The 18,114-nt window shown below is 35.1% G+C and overlaps 1 protein-coding gene across 1 annotated transcript; it reads left to right on the top strand.

Annotated features, from left to right (window-relative positions):
- Positions 1–330: 330 nt before the first annotated feature.
- On the top strand, positions 331–8,456 carry LOC111053969. Its single transcript, XM_039436033.1, has 4 exons — positions 331–633; positions 4,478–4,513; positions 4,555–4,775; positions 7,080–8,456. The coding sequence occupies exons 1-4, from the start codon at positions 412–414 to the stop codon at positions 7,180–7,182; spliced, it is 582 nt and encodes a 193-aa protein (XP_039291967.1). The 5' UTR covers positions 331–411; the 3' UTR covers positions 7,183–8,456.
- Positions 8,457–18,114: the final 9,658 nt, after the last annotated feature.

Here is an 18,114-nt window from a genome sequence, read left to right as displayed (position 1 = left end):
GATTTTCCTCATCCTGTTTTTCTTAGCATCATCACACTCTCTCATCTTTCTTTTCCCTTCATTCACTTCTTCCTCCTCCTCCTACTCGTACCCCTCAACCGCATCAACTAACTCTTTCTACAAATCTTCCTCCTCCCACTCCTCCACCTCCACCTCCTCCTCCTCCTCCTCATCCTTCTTATTCTGTTCCTTGCATCTCTACACTCGTTCATCTCTCATCCTCCATAATCTTTCCCTCCTCCTCCAACTCCTCGTCCTCCTCTACCACAACATCTCCATCCTCCTCACCGACCGTGTCCCATCTACCCCCCAAGGGGCCATCCAGCCCCCCAGCTCCTGTCAGGTTAGGGGCAACACTTCCAGCCAGCACTCAGCACCATTCGCTCTCCGCACCAGTCGACATCCGTAGCAATGCCGCCTCCCAGTGTCAGCACCTCTTCGCCCGCCGGCTGCCTCCTCGCCCCTCTTCTCACCCTGCTGGTGTTGGGGGCAGTGCCGCCCCACGGCGCGTATGCCGCCCCCGCCTCATCCCTCAAATACGACCAGAGTCAGGCCGGTGATTATAATGTCCAGGTTCATCTGAAAAATATCGAGGTGTATGCGATTCTTGACGACTCTTCATTCGGAAATGAGGTATGTTTGGTTTGAAATTTGAAAATGATTTTTGTGTGTTTTGAATTGTAAATTGAGTGTGTAATTGATGCATGTTAAGTGACACATAACCTAGCTACATTTGGACTGTTGTATAAATTAGAATTGGAACCGTTTTGGGTTTAAAAGCCTGTGGTACTTCTCTGTAAGTTGTATAATTCTGAATGATTAAATAAATAAATAAAATATTTATCCACAAATAATATCTTTGAATGAAGGAGTTAAAAACTTTGTTGAAATAACAAGAGTGTGTTTTTAATATTTGAGAATCAATTAGATTCAAAATCGTTTCCCCCGGCTGTTCAAAATCTACCTTATCATTAGCTGTAGGTCCACTCATCTCTCATCATCGTCCATCTCATTACCCACGCACAAGCCTGAATTTCATGTGGGCATCACCCCCAGAAAAACCCCAATACAATTAAAAATTTTTATTCGCAATTCAAACAATTGAGGGTCCGGCCAAACCCGAAGGTTTTTCGGATATTTCTTCATTTACTGAATTAACATAAAATGAAAACTATATTTAACTCAAAGAGGTTTACAGCATAGCGCCAAAGCAAACATAATTTATTTCAAAAGTATGATGCAAATGTGAATAATTGACTAATTTATTTTGAATACATACATACTCACAAACAACGCTATGAAAGACTGTTATCCAGAAATGATTTCCATGAATGAATGAGTCAAAAGCTTCTTGTCTTTGTTTAGAATGATAAGAGTTTGATCAATCAATTACTAATTATTGAGTTATTTCATTCTAAATATATATTAGTTTGTATTTTCTTATCGTAATATTATATTCATCATATATAATACTGCGTTCTATTTCAGTTTTATTTAGGCATAGGCTTTTTGTAATGAATAATACCTGAAATAAATATAATGTTACAATGAGTCATAAATGTATTCAACGCCATGAAGAGCTGTTTTAAAAATTATTAACATGCACGGTAGGACCAATGTACCTAGAATACATTCCTAGAATGTATTCCTATATTGTAGAAGACTACAATTCATGCATTGGCTGAGATTCTAGTTTATGATTTACTTGAAACAATAGCACAAATTATTTGGTTATTTTACAAATCAATTTGAGAATGACTTATTTTGTAAAGAATTATTTATTAATTATTTTGTTAAAATTATTTATTTTATGAATGAGAATGAGATATGTTCGAAGATTAGAATGAACTCTTCTAGTTAGTGTTACCATCCTTATCTCAAAACAAATTTGTAGAATCTATAGCAGGCCAATTATCACTTTCTTGTTCAGGGAACTAATTTCATACAATTTGATCCATTTTGTTTGATTTTTTATTGCATGAATACCATATCACGATGCAAAATAATTCATAATTGATGTACTGGTATTATCACTTCGAGAATTTTGGAAAAAAATATAATTGTAGATGAGAAAGCCAGAACTACCTCAAGAGACCACAAAATATGGGAGTGACTATTGATACCAATGTAAGCCATGCTACAAAGTCAACGAGCGATCGTCAAAGTCGTCGAAAGTCAAAGTCGATCAATGAGTCAAAGTCTCATTGGACAGCGAATTGCATATGACGTTCTCAAGCTACTTGCTTCCTATTGGCAGAGAGCTGTGAAGGTAAAATGGCAAATAGTCGACCCATTGACCAATCAGGAAGCTCCTTGGTTGTGGAGGAATGGGCTACTAATTCAGTGTTATTTCCCCGAGAAATGTATTGAATCTCAATCATGAACTTAATAATCATAAATTATTCAATGTTCCCTACGAATATTATTGGGGTATTTTTATCGTATCCTGTACTATTAAACGAGCAATTTCTGTTTATATGTTTATATGTTTAGATGTTTATATGTTTGTATTTCACCGGATCTCTAAAACGGCTCTACCGATTCTCACGAAATTCAGAACATAATAGGTTTATAATATAAAAATTCGATTGCACTAGGTCTCATCCCTGGGAAAACTCACTGAAGGACATTAAAAGGATAATTATCATCCATCTTTGGCAAAACAGCTGATAATAATTATTTCGTCGTCAGTTGATGATGGAAGTGAGTGAGCGAGTTCATGTGTGTGGGACTGTGTCAAAATAAGACTCAGCTGTTGTACTTTTGTAATCATTCAATCAGATACTTAGTGCCGGTTGCAAAAAAGCCGGGTTATTTTTAATCCTTATTAATTCCAGTAGAACAATCTTTTTGAAATGGTCTTCTCTGATTTGGTTTACGTTAAATTAATCAGGACTAAAATGTAACCAGTTTTTGTGCAACCGGGCCTTTGTGGGGGGAATTTTTGCATTCCTCTGGGAATTAATCTCAATTCACTGTGATTACATAGAACATTATTCTTTATGAACTTTGATTATTATTATAATTTCTTCTTTCGTAATAAATCGTTTATGCTTTTGTACTCCAGAGCGAAGCTCGGTCCCCGATATTTGATTGTAATACTTTAACAAGTCACGAGTGATTCAATTTCAATTGTAGTCTGGTTATAGTGATGGAACACATTCTTCATGGCTTCTTGATCCAATCTGATTGGTCGATAAAGATCGATAATGAAATGTCAACCTCAATCAATGATCCCAATTACTACAATGCTATTCATCCGACTAAAAGTAAAGCTTTTACCAACCGGTATCTCACTGTGAAAGTATTTGTTCAAATAGAAATAGACCCTATTGTTTTTGATTTGAAGGAACCAATAAGTATTCAAATGAGAGAGAGAGAGAGAGAGAGAGAGAGAGAGAGAGAGAAAGAGAGTGAGAGAGAGTGTGTGAGAGTGTGTGAGAGAGAGAAAGAGAGAGAGAGAGAGTGTGTGAGAGTGTGTGAGAGAGAGAAAGAGAGAGAGAGAGAGTGTGTGAGAGTGTGTGAGAGAGAGAGAGAGAGAGTGTGAGAGTGTGTGAGAGAGAGAGAGAGAGAGTGAGAGAGAGAGAGGGAGTGAGAGAGAGGGAGTGAGAGAGTATGAGAGAGAGAGAGAGAGAGAGTGAGAAAGAGTGAGAGAGAAAGTGGGAGTGAGTGATTATACTAGTTTGATTATACTAGTAGTACTATGAATTATTATTATTATTATTATTATTCTTGAAATTTTTATTGGCAGAAAGATCCTTTCGGAAGTTCTGCCTCGTCATAATACCAAATATTACTTTTTCTACGACTGCGCGTAAAAAAAGAATTTACATACTCAATTCTCCTCGTAAAACAGCTTATTTCTGAGGAGAATCTACTTTTTCGCTCGCTAACCATCCGCGCATGCGCAGTAGATTTACTTTACGCTCGCTTATCATTCGCGCATGCCCAGAAGAGTTTCTTTACACTCTCTAATCAACTGATTGTAAGCAGCTCGCCAAAAAGTCAGATCTTAACCTAAAAAGTCTGTAATTGTAACTCCGCCGATATAAGTAATTTAACAGGTTTGGGAGGTTGTAGAAAAAAAATTGAATGTAATTCGCGCTTAATGCTTCTTTATAGATAAAGTCGCGCATTACGCTCTTAATACATAAATAGCTATTCCGTAAGTGATACCTGCTTCATAAGCAGGTTTTAGGTTGAGTTTCATCACTAGAGTTTTCTTTTTAATTTTATTTCACTGATTACCGTATATGCTTCTACGACTACGACCAGAAGGGATATTCCCTCCGAGTCGAAGCTCTTCGAATTATTTAATAATAATAATTGGTCTCCTAATAATTGTTTTTTTTTTAGCAATTATACGACAACGACTACCCTCCGAATATCCCTTCGAGTCGAAGCTCTTTTAATTCGAATTATTCAATAATAATTGATTAATAATTATTGATCTCTTAATTATTGTTATTTTTCGCAGCAATACGACTACGACTATGCAGATATGACGCTGAAACCACCCCAAAACCAGCCGCTGGAGACAGTTCCACACCACCAGTAACATTCTCGCCACCCTCCAAGGCGCCTGGAGGCGGTTCCGCCCCCGAAGACCACAGCTCCGCCCCCATGGTGGCTGGAGGGGCGTCGGATAACATAGATGTGACCACCAACACAGTGGCTTCGACGTCTGCCACCTCCCGCACTACGAAGCGGTGCGGTGCGGGATTCTATCGCGATCATTTCGGACGGTGTCGTCGCGTCAGGCATCCCCAGCTACCGTGAGTAGAATCAGTAATAAGGGCCGAGACACACGAGGTGTTTTATCAGTCGACACGATAGGACAGAAAGCACTCCGATTGATATAAATTGATAGGTGGTGTAAATAGAATGGGTTGGCGTATCGAGAATCAGCCAATTGGAGAGCTTCAAATCAAATCAAATCAATCAAATTGGTTTTTATTATCATGATTTCAGGGTACAAATATTCATATTATACAACCAAGTTACATCTTCTGCAACCAAACAATCATAAATAAAACTTACAGTTGAACTAACAAATTAATCATTATAATTGTTGCTATTATATCGTAGCCCCAGAAAATACAACATTATATTTTAAAGAACTTCATGAAAACTCTCCACAAAGGCAAAGCCTGTGTGTGGAAGAGGGCTTCCTGTCCTGTCGTGCCGACTGGAAAAACGCCTCGTGTGTTTCGGTAATTTCTCTCTCAGTAATCGCTACAAAGATTGTTCTCAATACTGTTCAGTGGAGTATAGATTTCTATATCCTATAAAAAAATTGAAGAATTCTCAAATTGTTGAAAACATTTGAACGTTTCAAGAATTATTTTGGGATTCTCGACACAAGATTTGAGAATTTCAACATTTTTCTTTCAAAATGTATCAATAATAAGAATAAAGATTAGAACTTGTTCTATCTTGATAGGTCTACTCTTATCTGGAAAACAATACTGATTTCTATCACTACTGTACCGCTTAAAGACGGAAACAGAAGTATAAATCAGGCTATAATGTTCCTAAGAAGAAATCACATGAGATTCAAGTAGAGGGCACATGTGATATAGTGTGGTATCTAAGGTGCGTACAGATATACGCGCCGCGAACATGAGCAATTCTCTTTTAATCAGCTGACTATATCTGTATTTTTACAGAAACGGTAAGATACAGATATAAAAACTTGACATCAGCTGATTTAAAGTGAATTGCTCATGTTCGCGGCGCGAATATCTGTACGCACCTTTACACTCTCACCTGGCCAAAGTAGTAATAAATAAGTAGTAGTTAATAAAAGTGAACGCTCTTAAAACTTAATGATGAGTTAGTCGCGGTGAAAATAGACGTACAATGATGCGCAATGATGAAATCATTATATTTCTAGTCATTGATATAATATAAAATGATAGGCCAATAATGAAGGTGGGTACAGACTTAAGCGCCACGCACACGCGCAGTTTTATTCCATCAGCTAATGCTCATGCTTATTATATCTGTATTTTTACAGAAACAGTATGATTCAGATTATAATAAGCAGATGAAAACCGGAATGCGGGTGTTCGCGGCGCGTAAGTCTGTACGCACCTTGAGAAAGCTAGCGAGCTGAAATCTACATATCGACCTCACCGTTCTATTCGTACCCTTAGGGCAGGTCACACCGAGCTCGCGTCCGCGGCGGTAGCGAAGTCAAAAAACTCGCCTTCCATGTTATTAAGTTGTGCAGGTCACACCGAGCTCGCTACCGCGGAGGTAGTACCTCGGCGGTAGTTTCACTTCGCGAGCCAGGCGAAGTTTTGAAACGTCTCCTAGTGGGAGTACCGCTAGCGGTAGTGAGCTCGGTCTGACGTGGCCAATCTAATAACATGGAAAGCGAACTCCAGAACTTCGCCATCGGTAGCGCATGCGCAGAATACCGAGACTCACTCTGGTTGCCGGCCTTCCCCCACTTCTAGAGAACCAGCCTCATCAAAACAAGAACAAAACCAAACTACCGCTGGCGGACGTTTTTTGGTGTGAACTGCTTCCAGAAAAACTACCTCCGCGGGAGCGAGCTCGCTATCGCTAGCAGACGTTGGTGTGACCTGCCCTTGGTGCTTCAATATTAGGTGCTAGAATGATATTGTATTTGTTGATTAAAGAGTAGTCATTATCCAGCATCCAGAATACAAAATTGTTATATCATTTATTTCAACGACTTGGATAGAAATCTCTTTCCACAGTCAAAGATGCTTCTAATTGATGAAGATTTGATTTGCTTCATTATTGTGACTTGGTGGATTATATTGATTCATCAATAATTATTATTGATATCGGTAGCCCAGTTCTTGCAACAAGCTAAATAGTTCAATTATGATTTTGATTTGATACTTACTTTTTGCACCAAGCCACACATTTTAATGATGCAGTCTTTTCCAAGTCACACATTTGAATGTGTACTAAGCCACTTCATTTGAATGAAGTATTCTTTTTAAAGCCAAAGATTAAAGTAATGTATCCTTTTTCAACCACAGACTTCAATGATAAATCCTGTTATAAACCACAGATTTAAACGATGTATCCTTTTTCAGACTATTGAGCCTCAGCCATCTTCAGAGGAAAAATAACGGAAAAACCCCATCGTCAACCCTCTCATCAATATCCTCATTTATCGACCACGAGTTCAGTGATTGAAGACGACATGTCCAAAACACCAACCACGCCCAAGTGATAATAATCAACTCTCCACCTCCAACACTAGGAAAACGGACTAAGAAAAGATGTTCAACGCATTAAGTTAAACGGACCAACAACAAAATAATGTTCAACGCTTCTAGTTAGAATAATTTTAAGAGAAAAAAATTAAGGTAAACGTGTGATAAACGAAATGACACAAATCGAAAGTACAAGAGAATTTTGTAAAATTTTTAAATAGGTGTGAATTGATGTCACAAATGGGAAATAGACGTAAATTTTGTAAAACAGGTAGAATTTGATGTTAAGCATTGCATTGCAGAGCTGGAAGCTGTTTCATAGAAATTATAAAACTATTACAATAGAATTGAATCGAGTCAAATGATGAATGATGAATTTGCAATAATTGTAAATCAATTTAATTCTCATCAATGTTTGGTTCTATTACGAGCTGCTTGTTAATAATCACTTTTGAATAACTAAATTACGACATAGTAGTCAGGTAATTTATAAATAAAAGCTATTAGCTTCTACTCACATCTGTGTTTGTTTCTACGCATACCTGACTGTATATCGTAATTTAGTTTTCCAAAAGTGATTAATTTAATATTGTAAATTCATGATCATCATCTGAATTAATTATAAAGAATTGGACTAAGTCAGATGTTGGATGATGAATTACAATTGAATTGAATCTGAATTAATTGTAAAGAATTGAATTGAGTCAGATGTTGAATGATGAATTACAATTGAATTGAATCGAGTCAGATGTTGAATGATGAATTACAATTGAATTGAATCAAGTCAGATAATAAATGATGTTCTAATAGAAGTCCTATTTATTATTAAATTTAATTATTATTGTGTCCTGTAATATAGGAAATAGGCTCCCATACACTAGACATATTATAAGCTTATAATATACAATCACTTTTCAATCTACGTCCAGTGTGTGTATGAGCCTTCTTCCTATATCATTGGAGGACAATTTTCAGGAAAAGCAGAGAAGGGTAGTGCAACTTATGCACTTGGAATCAATGTTGCATCATGAATTATTACACTAATTTATCAAATATATTGTAAATAATGACTCAGAAGTTTCTATACTCACTGGTTCATAACCACATCATTGATTTGAATGTACACAGTATATGAAATGCTTAGTTAACAATTTCATACATCATTCATGAAGAACATGGATATGAAATTATTTGTTTTTAATTCAATAAATTGACAATGTGTAAAAAATAGATGAGAAATAATTTTCTTTCTTATGAATGTCGTTTTCATTTTCTAATGACCTTTTCAACAAGCCTTAATGAAGAAATATAGTCTAATAATTATGGAATTTGAGTATATAATTGTCCTTCAAAGCTACAAGCTTAAAACGACTATGAAGTTGAGGCAAGAGAGCTTTTATTAGAAGTATAATATAATGGTGAGTGTATAATTCAAATAATAGAGGGACATAATATTGATGAAGGGTATTGGAAACGAAAAACTATACTATTGTTGAATAAGAAGACTACGAAATTGTCAAAAATATGACAAAAACAAACAAAAATAAAAATAATGTCATTTTTTAAATGACAAAAAATCTGGTGTGGAGCACTCACACAACTTTCCTTGCCGTTATGAAAATTGATTACCTGACGCTAGTATGCCCGCGCATCTCAAGTCTACTTATAAACAAAGATCTGAGCCAGCTGGTGACAGGACAATAACGCTGGAGACATACGAGGTCTGCTATCTCTTCATAGTGAATAATTTAATAGAATCAACAGTTGCCAACAGTTTGCAATTGAAATAATAACATTTTCTCAAATTTCGTGCTTATTTTCATTTTAGGCGAAAATGTTACTGGACATTAATTGTAGAGATTTTCATGCTTGATCTTTTCCACTCAAATTTTTTTGTTTAAATTTTATCTGAAGCCTGATAATTGGGAATCTAAAATCGAACTTTGCATAGATGGGACGGAGCTCCTGAAATTTTTACAGATATGGGACTTGTGGCAGTTGATAGGGCTTATCAATTACTATTTTTGGTAAAAATTTAATCGAAATCGTTGGAGCCGTTTTTGAGAAAATCGCGAAAAACCCTGTTTTTGACAACATTTTCGCCATTTCAGCCGCCATCTTGAATGCATTTGGTCGGAATTGTTCGTGTCGGATACTTATATCTTAAGGACCTTAAGTTCCAAATTTCAAGTCATTCCGTTAATTGGGAGATGAGATATCGTGTACACAGACGCACATACACTTATACACACACACACACATACAGACCAATACCCAATAACTACTTTTTTGGACTCAGGGGACCTTGAAATGTATAGAAATTTAGAAATTGGGGTACCTTAATTTTTTTCGGAAAGCAATACTTTCCTTACCTATGGTAATAGGGCAAGGAAAGTAAAAAGTATACTATTGTTATTGACTCACTAGGATACCAGTGAGGACACCGGGTCCCAGAGACCGAGTTACCATAGTGGTATCTTTTTTTGTGTAGTTGAGAAGTTGATATTGTAGTAAATATTCATACTGAATGAAAAAGACTGAGAAATATTGTCAAAAACCACTGATTTATTGATAATTAGAAATTACAATGGTGTAATAACCGAAACCGGTCTTTCTAATTATCAATAAATCAGTGGTTTTTGACAATTTCTCAGTCTTTTTCATTCAATAGTGGTATCTATTTAGCAGCAATTTGAGTCAATGGCCAGCGATAATTCTTGTACACCAGTGGTGACCCATCGGTATCCTGACTGGTGTCCCAGATTGGTCACCTAGTATAACAAGCCTATAACTGAAACAATAATGTATTTTTTCGTATTAAAAACCCTTTATAAGCTCATTTGCTCTATTATTTGAGCTCCAACTACTAATTTTTAATACCTTCTATTCCCTTCATTGATACTATACTCAACTACAATCGAAAAAATCAAATCAGATGGATTCTGTAATAGTTAAACTAATCTATAATACTTTCTGGCCCGATTAAAGCCACACCTGTCATGCAGTTTTCCAATCCCACACCGATCCGATCACGAAAGACAACGGCCTAGAATGTGTGGCATAAAAACACATATCTGTCATGTGATCTGTTCCCACCACCACTTATCCAACCTACAGAAATATCGGGCATGAGTAGGATCGGAACGCTGCATGACAAGTCGAATATAATTTTCCTATATTGTACGTGTATCAGCCAGTTCTTTCCTTTATTATAGTATAGATAATAATAAAAATATTACTATATTATCATAATCTTATCTAGTCACTTAATAAACGGTTTAAACTTCGACTTGAAAGCGGTGAAGAGTTGATGGAGAGCTGATGATAATACAATCAAAATATTATTTCGTTATTCATATACGCATTATCATAAAAGTACTGTAAAATAGTTATTTGTGCAACTAGTGCGCAAAGTGACAGTTTGCTGCAACGAAAGAAACGTTTACGCCCGAGCCGTAGGCGAGGGCGGAATGGTTTCTTGAGTGCAGCAGAGGAACTTTGCACACGTATTTCACATTAAGTTTTTCCTACAGTTACCATTGAATATGAAAAGTGGGTAATTATGGGTAAAATTGCCTGAAATCCATCAAATGTAAATCTTATTTATGTGTAATTTTATTATTAATAAATAAAATAGAATGTAGTATGTGTGTTTGAATGGCTGTGTGCTGTCATCCACTGTTGTCCACCCCATCAAGATTCTTATAACGTGCACCACCACACTATACCACAGTTACCAACTTAATTTTGATTTTGCTGCACTGGTGCTCCATATAACCTACTAACTATTTTGCGTTGCCATGTTGCAAATCTGGAGTGCAGGAAAAATTTTCCCGCACTAGAGCGGAAAAGTGATTCTTTGCGTTCTGTAATCAGTGCAGCAATGGCCACTTTTCAACGTAACTGTAGGAAAAATATATTTTACACTATGATTTTATGAGTTAGAACGAATAAGTAAATAACTTGAAGACCGTAAGGTACCTACATCTTAAAACATTGAGAATCATGAGCATTGGAGAAATCCACCTATCTTTCCAACATTCTACTGGGCTAAGAGAACTATTGGATGCTGAATTTTTAAAACGAATTTCATTAGAATAGGTAATATTATTAGAGTTTGGTTTCTCTCCAAACATGGAGAGATTCTACAATGCAAATTTACCTACATCTTAAAACATTGAGAATTATGAGCATTAGAAAAATCCACTCATCATTCCAACATTCTACTGGGCTGAGAAATCTATTGGATGCTGAATTTTTAAAACGAATTTCATTAGAATAGGTAATATTATTAGAGTTTGGTTTCTCTCCTAACATGGAGAGATTCTACAATGCAAATTTTCGTTATTAATTTATTTATTTATACATTGATAGATACAATATAATTCTCAACTATGAATGATTGTGGAAGGAACAACAGGCTTGAAGCCCAAAACTGTTCCTTTCCCAAATTTGGAAAGAAATTGTCCAAAATTAATAAAAGAAATAACCATAATAAATCTATAACCAAGCGGTTTCATGCCCAGAGAGTGGAAAATAAGCGCTCTTGATAATTTTAAAGCTTATATGGCTCTATCAATTGCCATAGTGAGAAATTTTACAAACATTTTCATAGAGCCCACCAGTTTCAAGAGCGGGATATAGCAAAGGGAATAAGCAAATTATCATTCAAAAGGATTATCACTGGATCTAGGTCCATCCAGATTTATATTACAGTCTATTAATAGACTGATAGTATCGACAAAATTGTATCCAAAATCCAAATATCCATTCAAGATTTATATAATATCCATTCAAGGTCCATCCAGATTTATATTACAGTCTATTAATAGACTGATAGTATCGACAAAATTGTATCCAAAATCCAAATATCCATTCAAGTTTATTTTTTGAATGAAAAGATTATTGATGAATGAAACCTATGAATGAAGTCTATGACTAGACTGGATAGACTAATAGTTTTAACAAAATTCTATCCACATACGAGGATACAATTATATTACTCGTATTATATTCAAGCTCATTTTATGAATGAACCTTCCACCATAGTAGAACCATAGAGAAACAAAAGCGTGAGTAGATATCCCATGATGTAGGGAATTTATGTCGCAGCTTTTACTGTTATCTCAAGCCAATTACTGTCGATTATTGTCAATTTTTACTGCTTTGTTGGGGTGAGAGTGTATGAACGGCACAATTTGAGAGACTACCAGCATCACACAGCTGCATTGGAAAGAACTACGTGAACTATCGGCTTGGGATAACAGTAAAAGTTGTGACATAAACGCCCTATACCATGGGATATCTACTCATCCTATCGTTTCTCTATGGTAGAACTTAGAAGTCAATCACTCTGGAACTTATCAACTTAGAAGTCAACAACTTTGAAACTTATCCAAGTCAACAACTTTTGAACTTATTCAGGACTTCCGGAGGTCATGAAAGGCCAAAGACCCCACCTGCCAGCTTGTAGATTATATGAAAATGATTTTTTATTCTGTGGTCATTTTGCATCCTGCATTATCTTAAACGGTTTAAACTGGTTCGCATATCAATGTCAGGTTGAATACCTTGAAGTCTTCAAGCATTTAAGAAGCAGCTGTCAGGTACAATCTGATTTTTCACCTGTGAAAGACAGGCTTTAATTAGAAAGAAATGTGGTTTGTGATTTTTTCCATGGGAAATTCTTAAAGTACTGAGTTCCCAGTGGCTGATGCAGCTAATAGGTTTTCACAAAACTGTAATCTGCAATGTCGCCTGCTATCCTTTATAGTAACTATTAAGCTAAACACATCCTTTCTGTACTGAAGCTCCTTCCTGTTTTTTCCTTTCAATGCTAAATTATATTCATGCGAACTACTGCGGTTGTGCTAAACTTATATTTATTTATTTTATTTTATTTATTCATTTTCTTTACATACAAAGGCTCACAGAGATCCATGAAGAGCCTTATTTACACAATTAAATGAAACAACAATTTAATTTATATACATTTTGAAATATAGTAAATAAGAAAAGAAAGCAAAAAGCATTTACTCAGAATAATCAAATTAATTTCATTATTATAAGGAAAAATGTGAAAAGAAAGAAGGTAAAACAATCCTTTCCAAAGATTCTAGAGGAAAATACAATTAAAAAACGATTTTAAAGATTACAGGAAAGAAAATAATAACTAATAAAAAAAAGCTATGTAAACAGAAAAATAAAGTCTTAGACTAGGAGAGTTCCAGCCAGAGTTTACAAAACAATTCATCTCAAAAACGAGCGTCTTATGATAGATTCAGTTCACAATGTTTCTTATATTCATTGAATGAGTTCGAAAAAGGATCAATGTGTTCATTCAAGCTATTAAACAGTCGTAAGGTTTTATAAAGAAATGAGTTGTAATGATGGTTTGCTTTAGCAAAGGGAATCTCGAACAATATATTCCTTCTAGGTCTTGCATAAATGGTACACTGAAATTAATTAGGCTGATAAAATATGGTAAATGGACGTTTATATTACTACTGTGGTTGTGCTAAACTTATATTTCTACCATGGGCTACTTGTTACTTGTGTAATCTAGGATAGAATGGAATTTTTTTTGACGTGGCGAAGTTTGGACATTAATGTCCACTCTACCACTTAACCACGATAATGGGCTAGAGACTGAAATTTTCTAATCAACTATCTATTGATTGTGTCATTGCATGATGCATGATTTGAGCTTCCGTGGACTATAATATTATTCCATTAACTTTTAGGGAATTTATAGAAAATAATGAGATCTTTGTATTTCTTTTGACATTTGAAAAGAGATTAAACGCTTTTTTAATCGTTTCAAGATCTTTTTCTTGCTGTTCAATACTAATGTTCTTGATCATGTTCTATATTTCCAAAATCCAAATTTTCTCTGAATGAAACATTTCCTCTCAAACAATCAAACGTTTTTCCATGTAGCTAATGATGGAAATTCATCAAGGATCATCTGATTGAAGGAGCGTAAAGGTGCGTACAGATATACGCGCCGCGAACATGAGCAATTCACTTCTAATCATCTGACTATATCTGTTTTATATCTATTTTTACAGATATACAGATCTTTAAGGTGCGTACAGATATACGCGCCGCGAAAGTGAGCAATTCAATTTCAATCAGCAGACTATATCTGTATTTTCACAGAAACAGTAAGATACAGATATAAGAAGCTTGGCATCAGCTGATTAAAAGTGAATTGCTCATGTTCGCGGCGCTTATATCTGTACGCACCTTTAAAGAGTTTCTGTTCTTGACTCAAGGCCAAAATCGTTGTCCGTCTGTTTCTTTGATTGTTTGTATGTTCTACAATAACTTTCGAACGCTTTGAACAATCAGCGTCGAAGTTTGAATACATACTCTTCGAACCTTTTCACAAATCAAATTTGTTGGATAACAAAATTTCCCGACTCCATCCTTTTTGAGACAAGAAAAGGATAGGCTCTCATCAAAACTATCTGTATACTCTCTCTCTTCCCCCCCTCAATCCTCTCTCTCTATCTCTGATAGAAATATCTTTGGTAGAGAGTTAGTGGGGAGGATATTTTTAATATTCTTTCCGAAGAATGGACATTGATATGTCCAAAGCTCCGCCAATTTATGTAGATGCATAACAATATAATTATCTATAGTTATTATATTACAAGTTGCTTTTTCATATCATATACAGTTCAATAATTATTTTCTTAGTCTATATTATGTAAATTCATCTATAATTTTGCTGTATTGTAAGCTATTGTATATAAGTGTATAAGCCAGTATATATTGTAATCTACATAAATAAAGTACTCAATCAATCAATCTCTTACTTCAAGTCTCTACTTGATAGGAAGGATATTATTGAGTATCATTTCCCAAGAATTGACCCATTACCCATACAGAGTAAACAATGAAGCTCTATTCATTCAAATTATAATAAACTTGTAAATATTACAAGTTGGAGATATGAAAACCAGTACAATAAGCATGAGCGAGCTCTCCAGCCCGGGGGACTCACTAATTGATACCCCAATTATTTTCTCTGCATTCCAACTACTTATGATCTAATCCGTATATTAGATATTATCCGTATATAATAACTCAGGAAGTGATAAAGAAACTCGGAGACAAGCTCTGCATATTATAGAAATCAGATCAAGGAGTGGTTAAACGTTAAACCAGTTGAACTCCATTGCATAATTTTAAATAATCCCATGGGAACCAGCTCTCATGCACTGTTTGACTGAGCAACTTAATTTGACTCAGATTTTCATAGATTTTGCCGGTTGTCAGAGTTATCGATCATAATTTTTTTAAAATTTTTATTCATTTATTTTTTTTATTATTTTAATTTTAACAAGAAAGCACTGAATGGGAGAGAAAAACTAAGGATACTCCTTCTACTATTTCACTTTCCACTATTAAATTGCCACTTATCGCTCTGATGCAAGTTTTCTCCTCTATTAAAAGTTTGAGAATATATTGTGACAGTGTTTGATTAGCAATGCTATTGCTATCTTTGTCTACCATTCAACAAAGCGGATAGCGCTATCTTTTTCTCGCTTTGCTCTGTTGCCAGATCGTCTTTTAACAATGTAGAGTTAATAATTAATTAACAAAATATTTTCATCGTAATTATGAAAATTCATTATGAAATTATTGAGAAATATATATATATTTTTTTTGTGTAGTTGAGAAGTTGATATTGTGGTAATTATTCATATTGAATGAAAAAGACTAAGAAATTGTCAAAAAAACACTGATTTATTGATACTTAGAAAGACCGGTTTCGGTTATTACACCATTGTCAATCTCTGATAAACTAAAACTAAATACAAGAGCAGCAGACTTTACACTATTAGGCGAGTACTGCTATTGGTCGAGGGCATGAACGCCTGCCATTGGCCTAGCCAGACAGTCTCCTCCCACTCAACGGTGTGACAAAATGGCGGCTTAAGCAACAGAATCGCCATGATGATAAAATTTACTTTCAGTACAAAATAAGAACCAAGAAAAACAAGTGTGAAAGATAATAAAACAGATATGTAAATGGAAAAACTATTGACTAATGTATGCTTACAATTTTATGATAAAACTAAATTCGTAGTGTTGTATTGGTTGAAATGAATCTGGTCATTTAAACTATACTGGGAATTTCAATTTTACTGTAATACAAAATATAAATGATTATTTTAAACGAGAATGAACAGTTAATATTACATCAATATACCTGTATCAGCTACCATCTATAGAGGGCATTGGCAAGACCGAGGATCAGCAACGTTGTTCTCCTATCATTCTCCACTGCCATTATAATGTGGACCTCACTGAAGACTCAAAGTATTCAAGTAGTTCATCAACTCAAGGATTTAAGCACTCCAATTTATTTTTACAAGAGAAAGTTTTCGTATGAAATTAGTGAAACTGCACGGATAAATGTTTAGATTTTTACAGTCTTAATTATAGTATAGTGATTGGATCAACTGAAAGCCTATTTTCTCAACTTGATAATACTATATTGGTGAGTCGAGTGGTCTAGAGTTTGAAACGTTTCAACTTCAATCGCTGTGCCGGTTATGGGTTTGATTCCCGTTCCGTCTGTCAATCATTTTCACTATATCTCCCCTCATCAATCATGCGCCAATAATGAACATACGAAAAACCATCATTAATTTGCACATTATGAGAAGTTTCAATAATCATTAATATAGCATACAAATGATTTGGATTTACAGCATATACAATAATTTTCCAGTGACTGTCCATAACGAACTCTGTAGATTTTCCTGGGATAAGTCTGGCAAATCTAACCTTTCAAATTAGAATAAGAAAAAAACCTATGATTAATCTGCACATTATGAGAAGTTCCAATTATCATTAATCATTCTCCAATATAGCATACACATGATTTGTATTTACAGCTCATACAATTTTCCAGTGACTGTCCATAACGAACTCTGAAGACTTTCTGTAGATTTTTCTGGAATAAATCTGGCAAATTTCCTGTTTGAGATCAGAGAGGAAGCTAAACTCAATTATCAAACAAGATGCTTTAATTTTCATAAATCATTCCCCAGTACATAATTTCAAATGCGTATCTATCAACAATTTTTATAAATCATTACTCAGTATAGCCTATACATGAATAAGGATAAGAATATTTTCCCTTTTTGTGTAGTTGAGAGGTTGATATTGTGGTAATTATTCATATTGAATAAAAATACTAAGAGATTGTCAAAAACCACATAATTATTGATACTTAGAAAGAACGGTTTCGGTTGTTACACCATCGTCAATCTCTGATAAACTCATATTAATAACAAAGGCAGATCTTTGAATATTCATATTAAATAAAAATAGTATATCAAAGATTGACAATGGTGTAACAACCGAAACCTGTCTTTCTAAGTATCAATAAATCTGTGGTTTTTGACAATTTCTTGGGATTTTCATTTAATAAGAATGTGTTTATCCCTTTAAAGCACATTTGCACCATTGAAGCCCCTATAACACTCATGATGTCAAATGTGCTTATCTATTAAAAACAGTGATAAGGTACTTTTCGCGATACAATCTCTGAGAGAGATGACATTCTCATCTTAAGAAAAGCTCTCAACCCGGTTGGCCAGTTATCCTGTAGCTCATTACTTCAGATGAAACGAAGTATACTTAAAGCTGTTGTAAAAATAATGAATGAGATGGAACAGGGGGACCGGAAGACATAAAAAGAGAAAGATGTAACCTGATTGGACACGAGAGTGAAAGAGAGGAGAATAGAGAGGTGACTACCAGAGTCATCTGGACTGGTTTTGCAGCTGACCTTCTTGTCGAGAAGAAGCCAAATGGTGAGTGAAAGAGAAGAAGAAAAGACAGAGAAGAGGAGAGAACGAGTAAAAAACTGGAAGATTTCAAACACACA

Source organism: Nilaparvata lugens, chromosome 10, assembly GCF_014356525.2.
Source record: "Nilaparvata lugens isolate BPH chromosome 10, ASM1435652v1, whole genome shotgun sequence".
Taxonomy (NCBI): domain Eukaryota; kingdom Metazoa; phylum Arthropoda; class Insecta; order Hemiptera; family Delphacidae; genus Nilaparvata; species Nilaparvata lugens.
Note: the sequence above shows the minus strand (reverse complement) of the source record. Positions and strands in the feature narration are given on the sequence as shown.

Excerpts from the sequence above, each read along its gene's own strand:
- LOC111053969 (XM_039436033.1), top strand. The coding sequence starts at position 412 with ATGCCGCCTCCCAGTGTCAGCACCTCTTCGCCCGCCGGCTGCCTCCTC. Across the intron at positions 634-4,477 it reads ACTCTTCATTCGGAAATGAG|CAATACGACTACGACTATGC; the intron begins GTATGTTTGGTT and ends TATTTTTCGCAG. Across the intron at positions 4,514-4,554 it reads ATGCAGATATGACGCTGAAA|GTAACATTCTCGCCACCCTC; the intron begins CCACCCCAAAAC and ends TCCACACCACCA.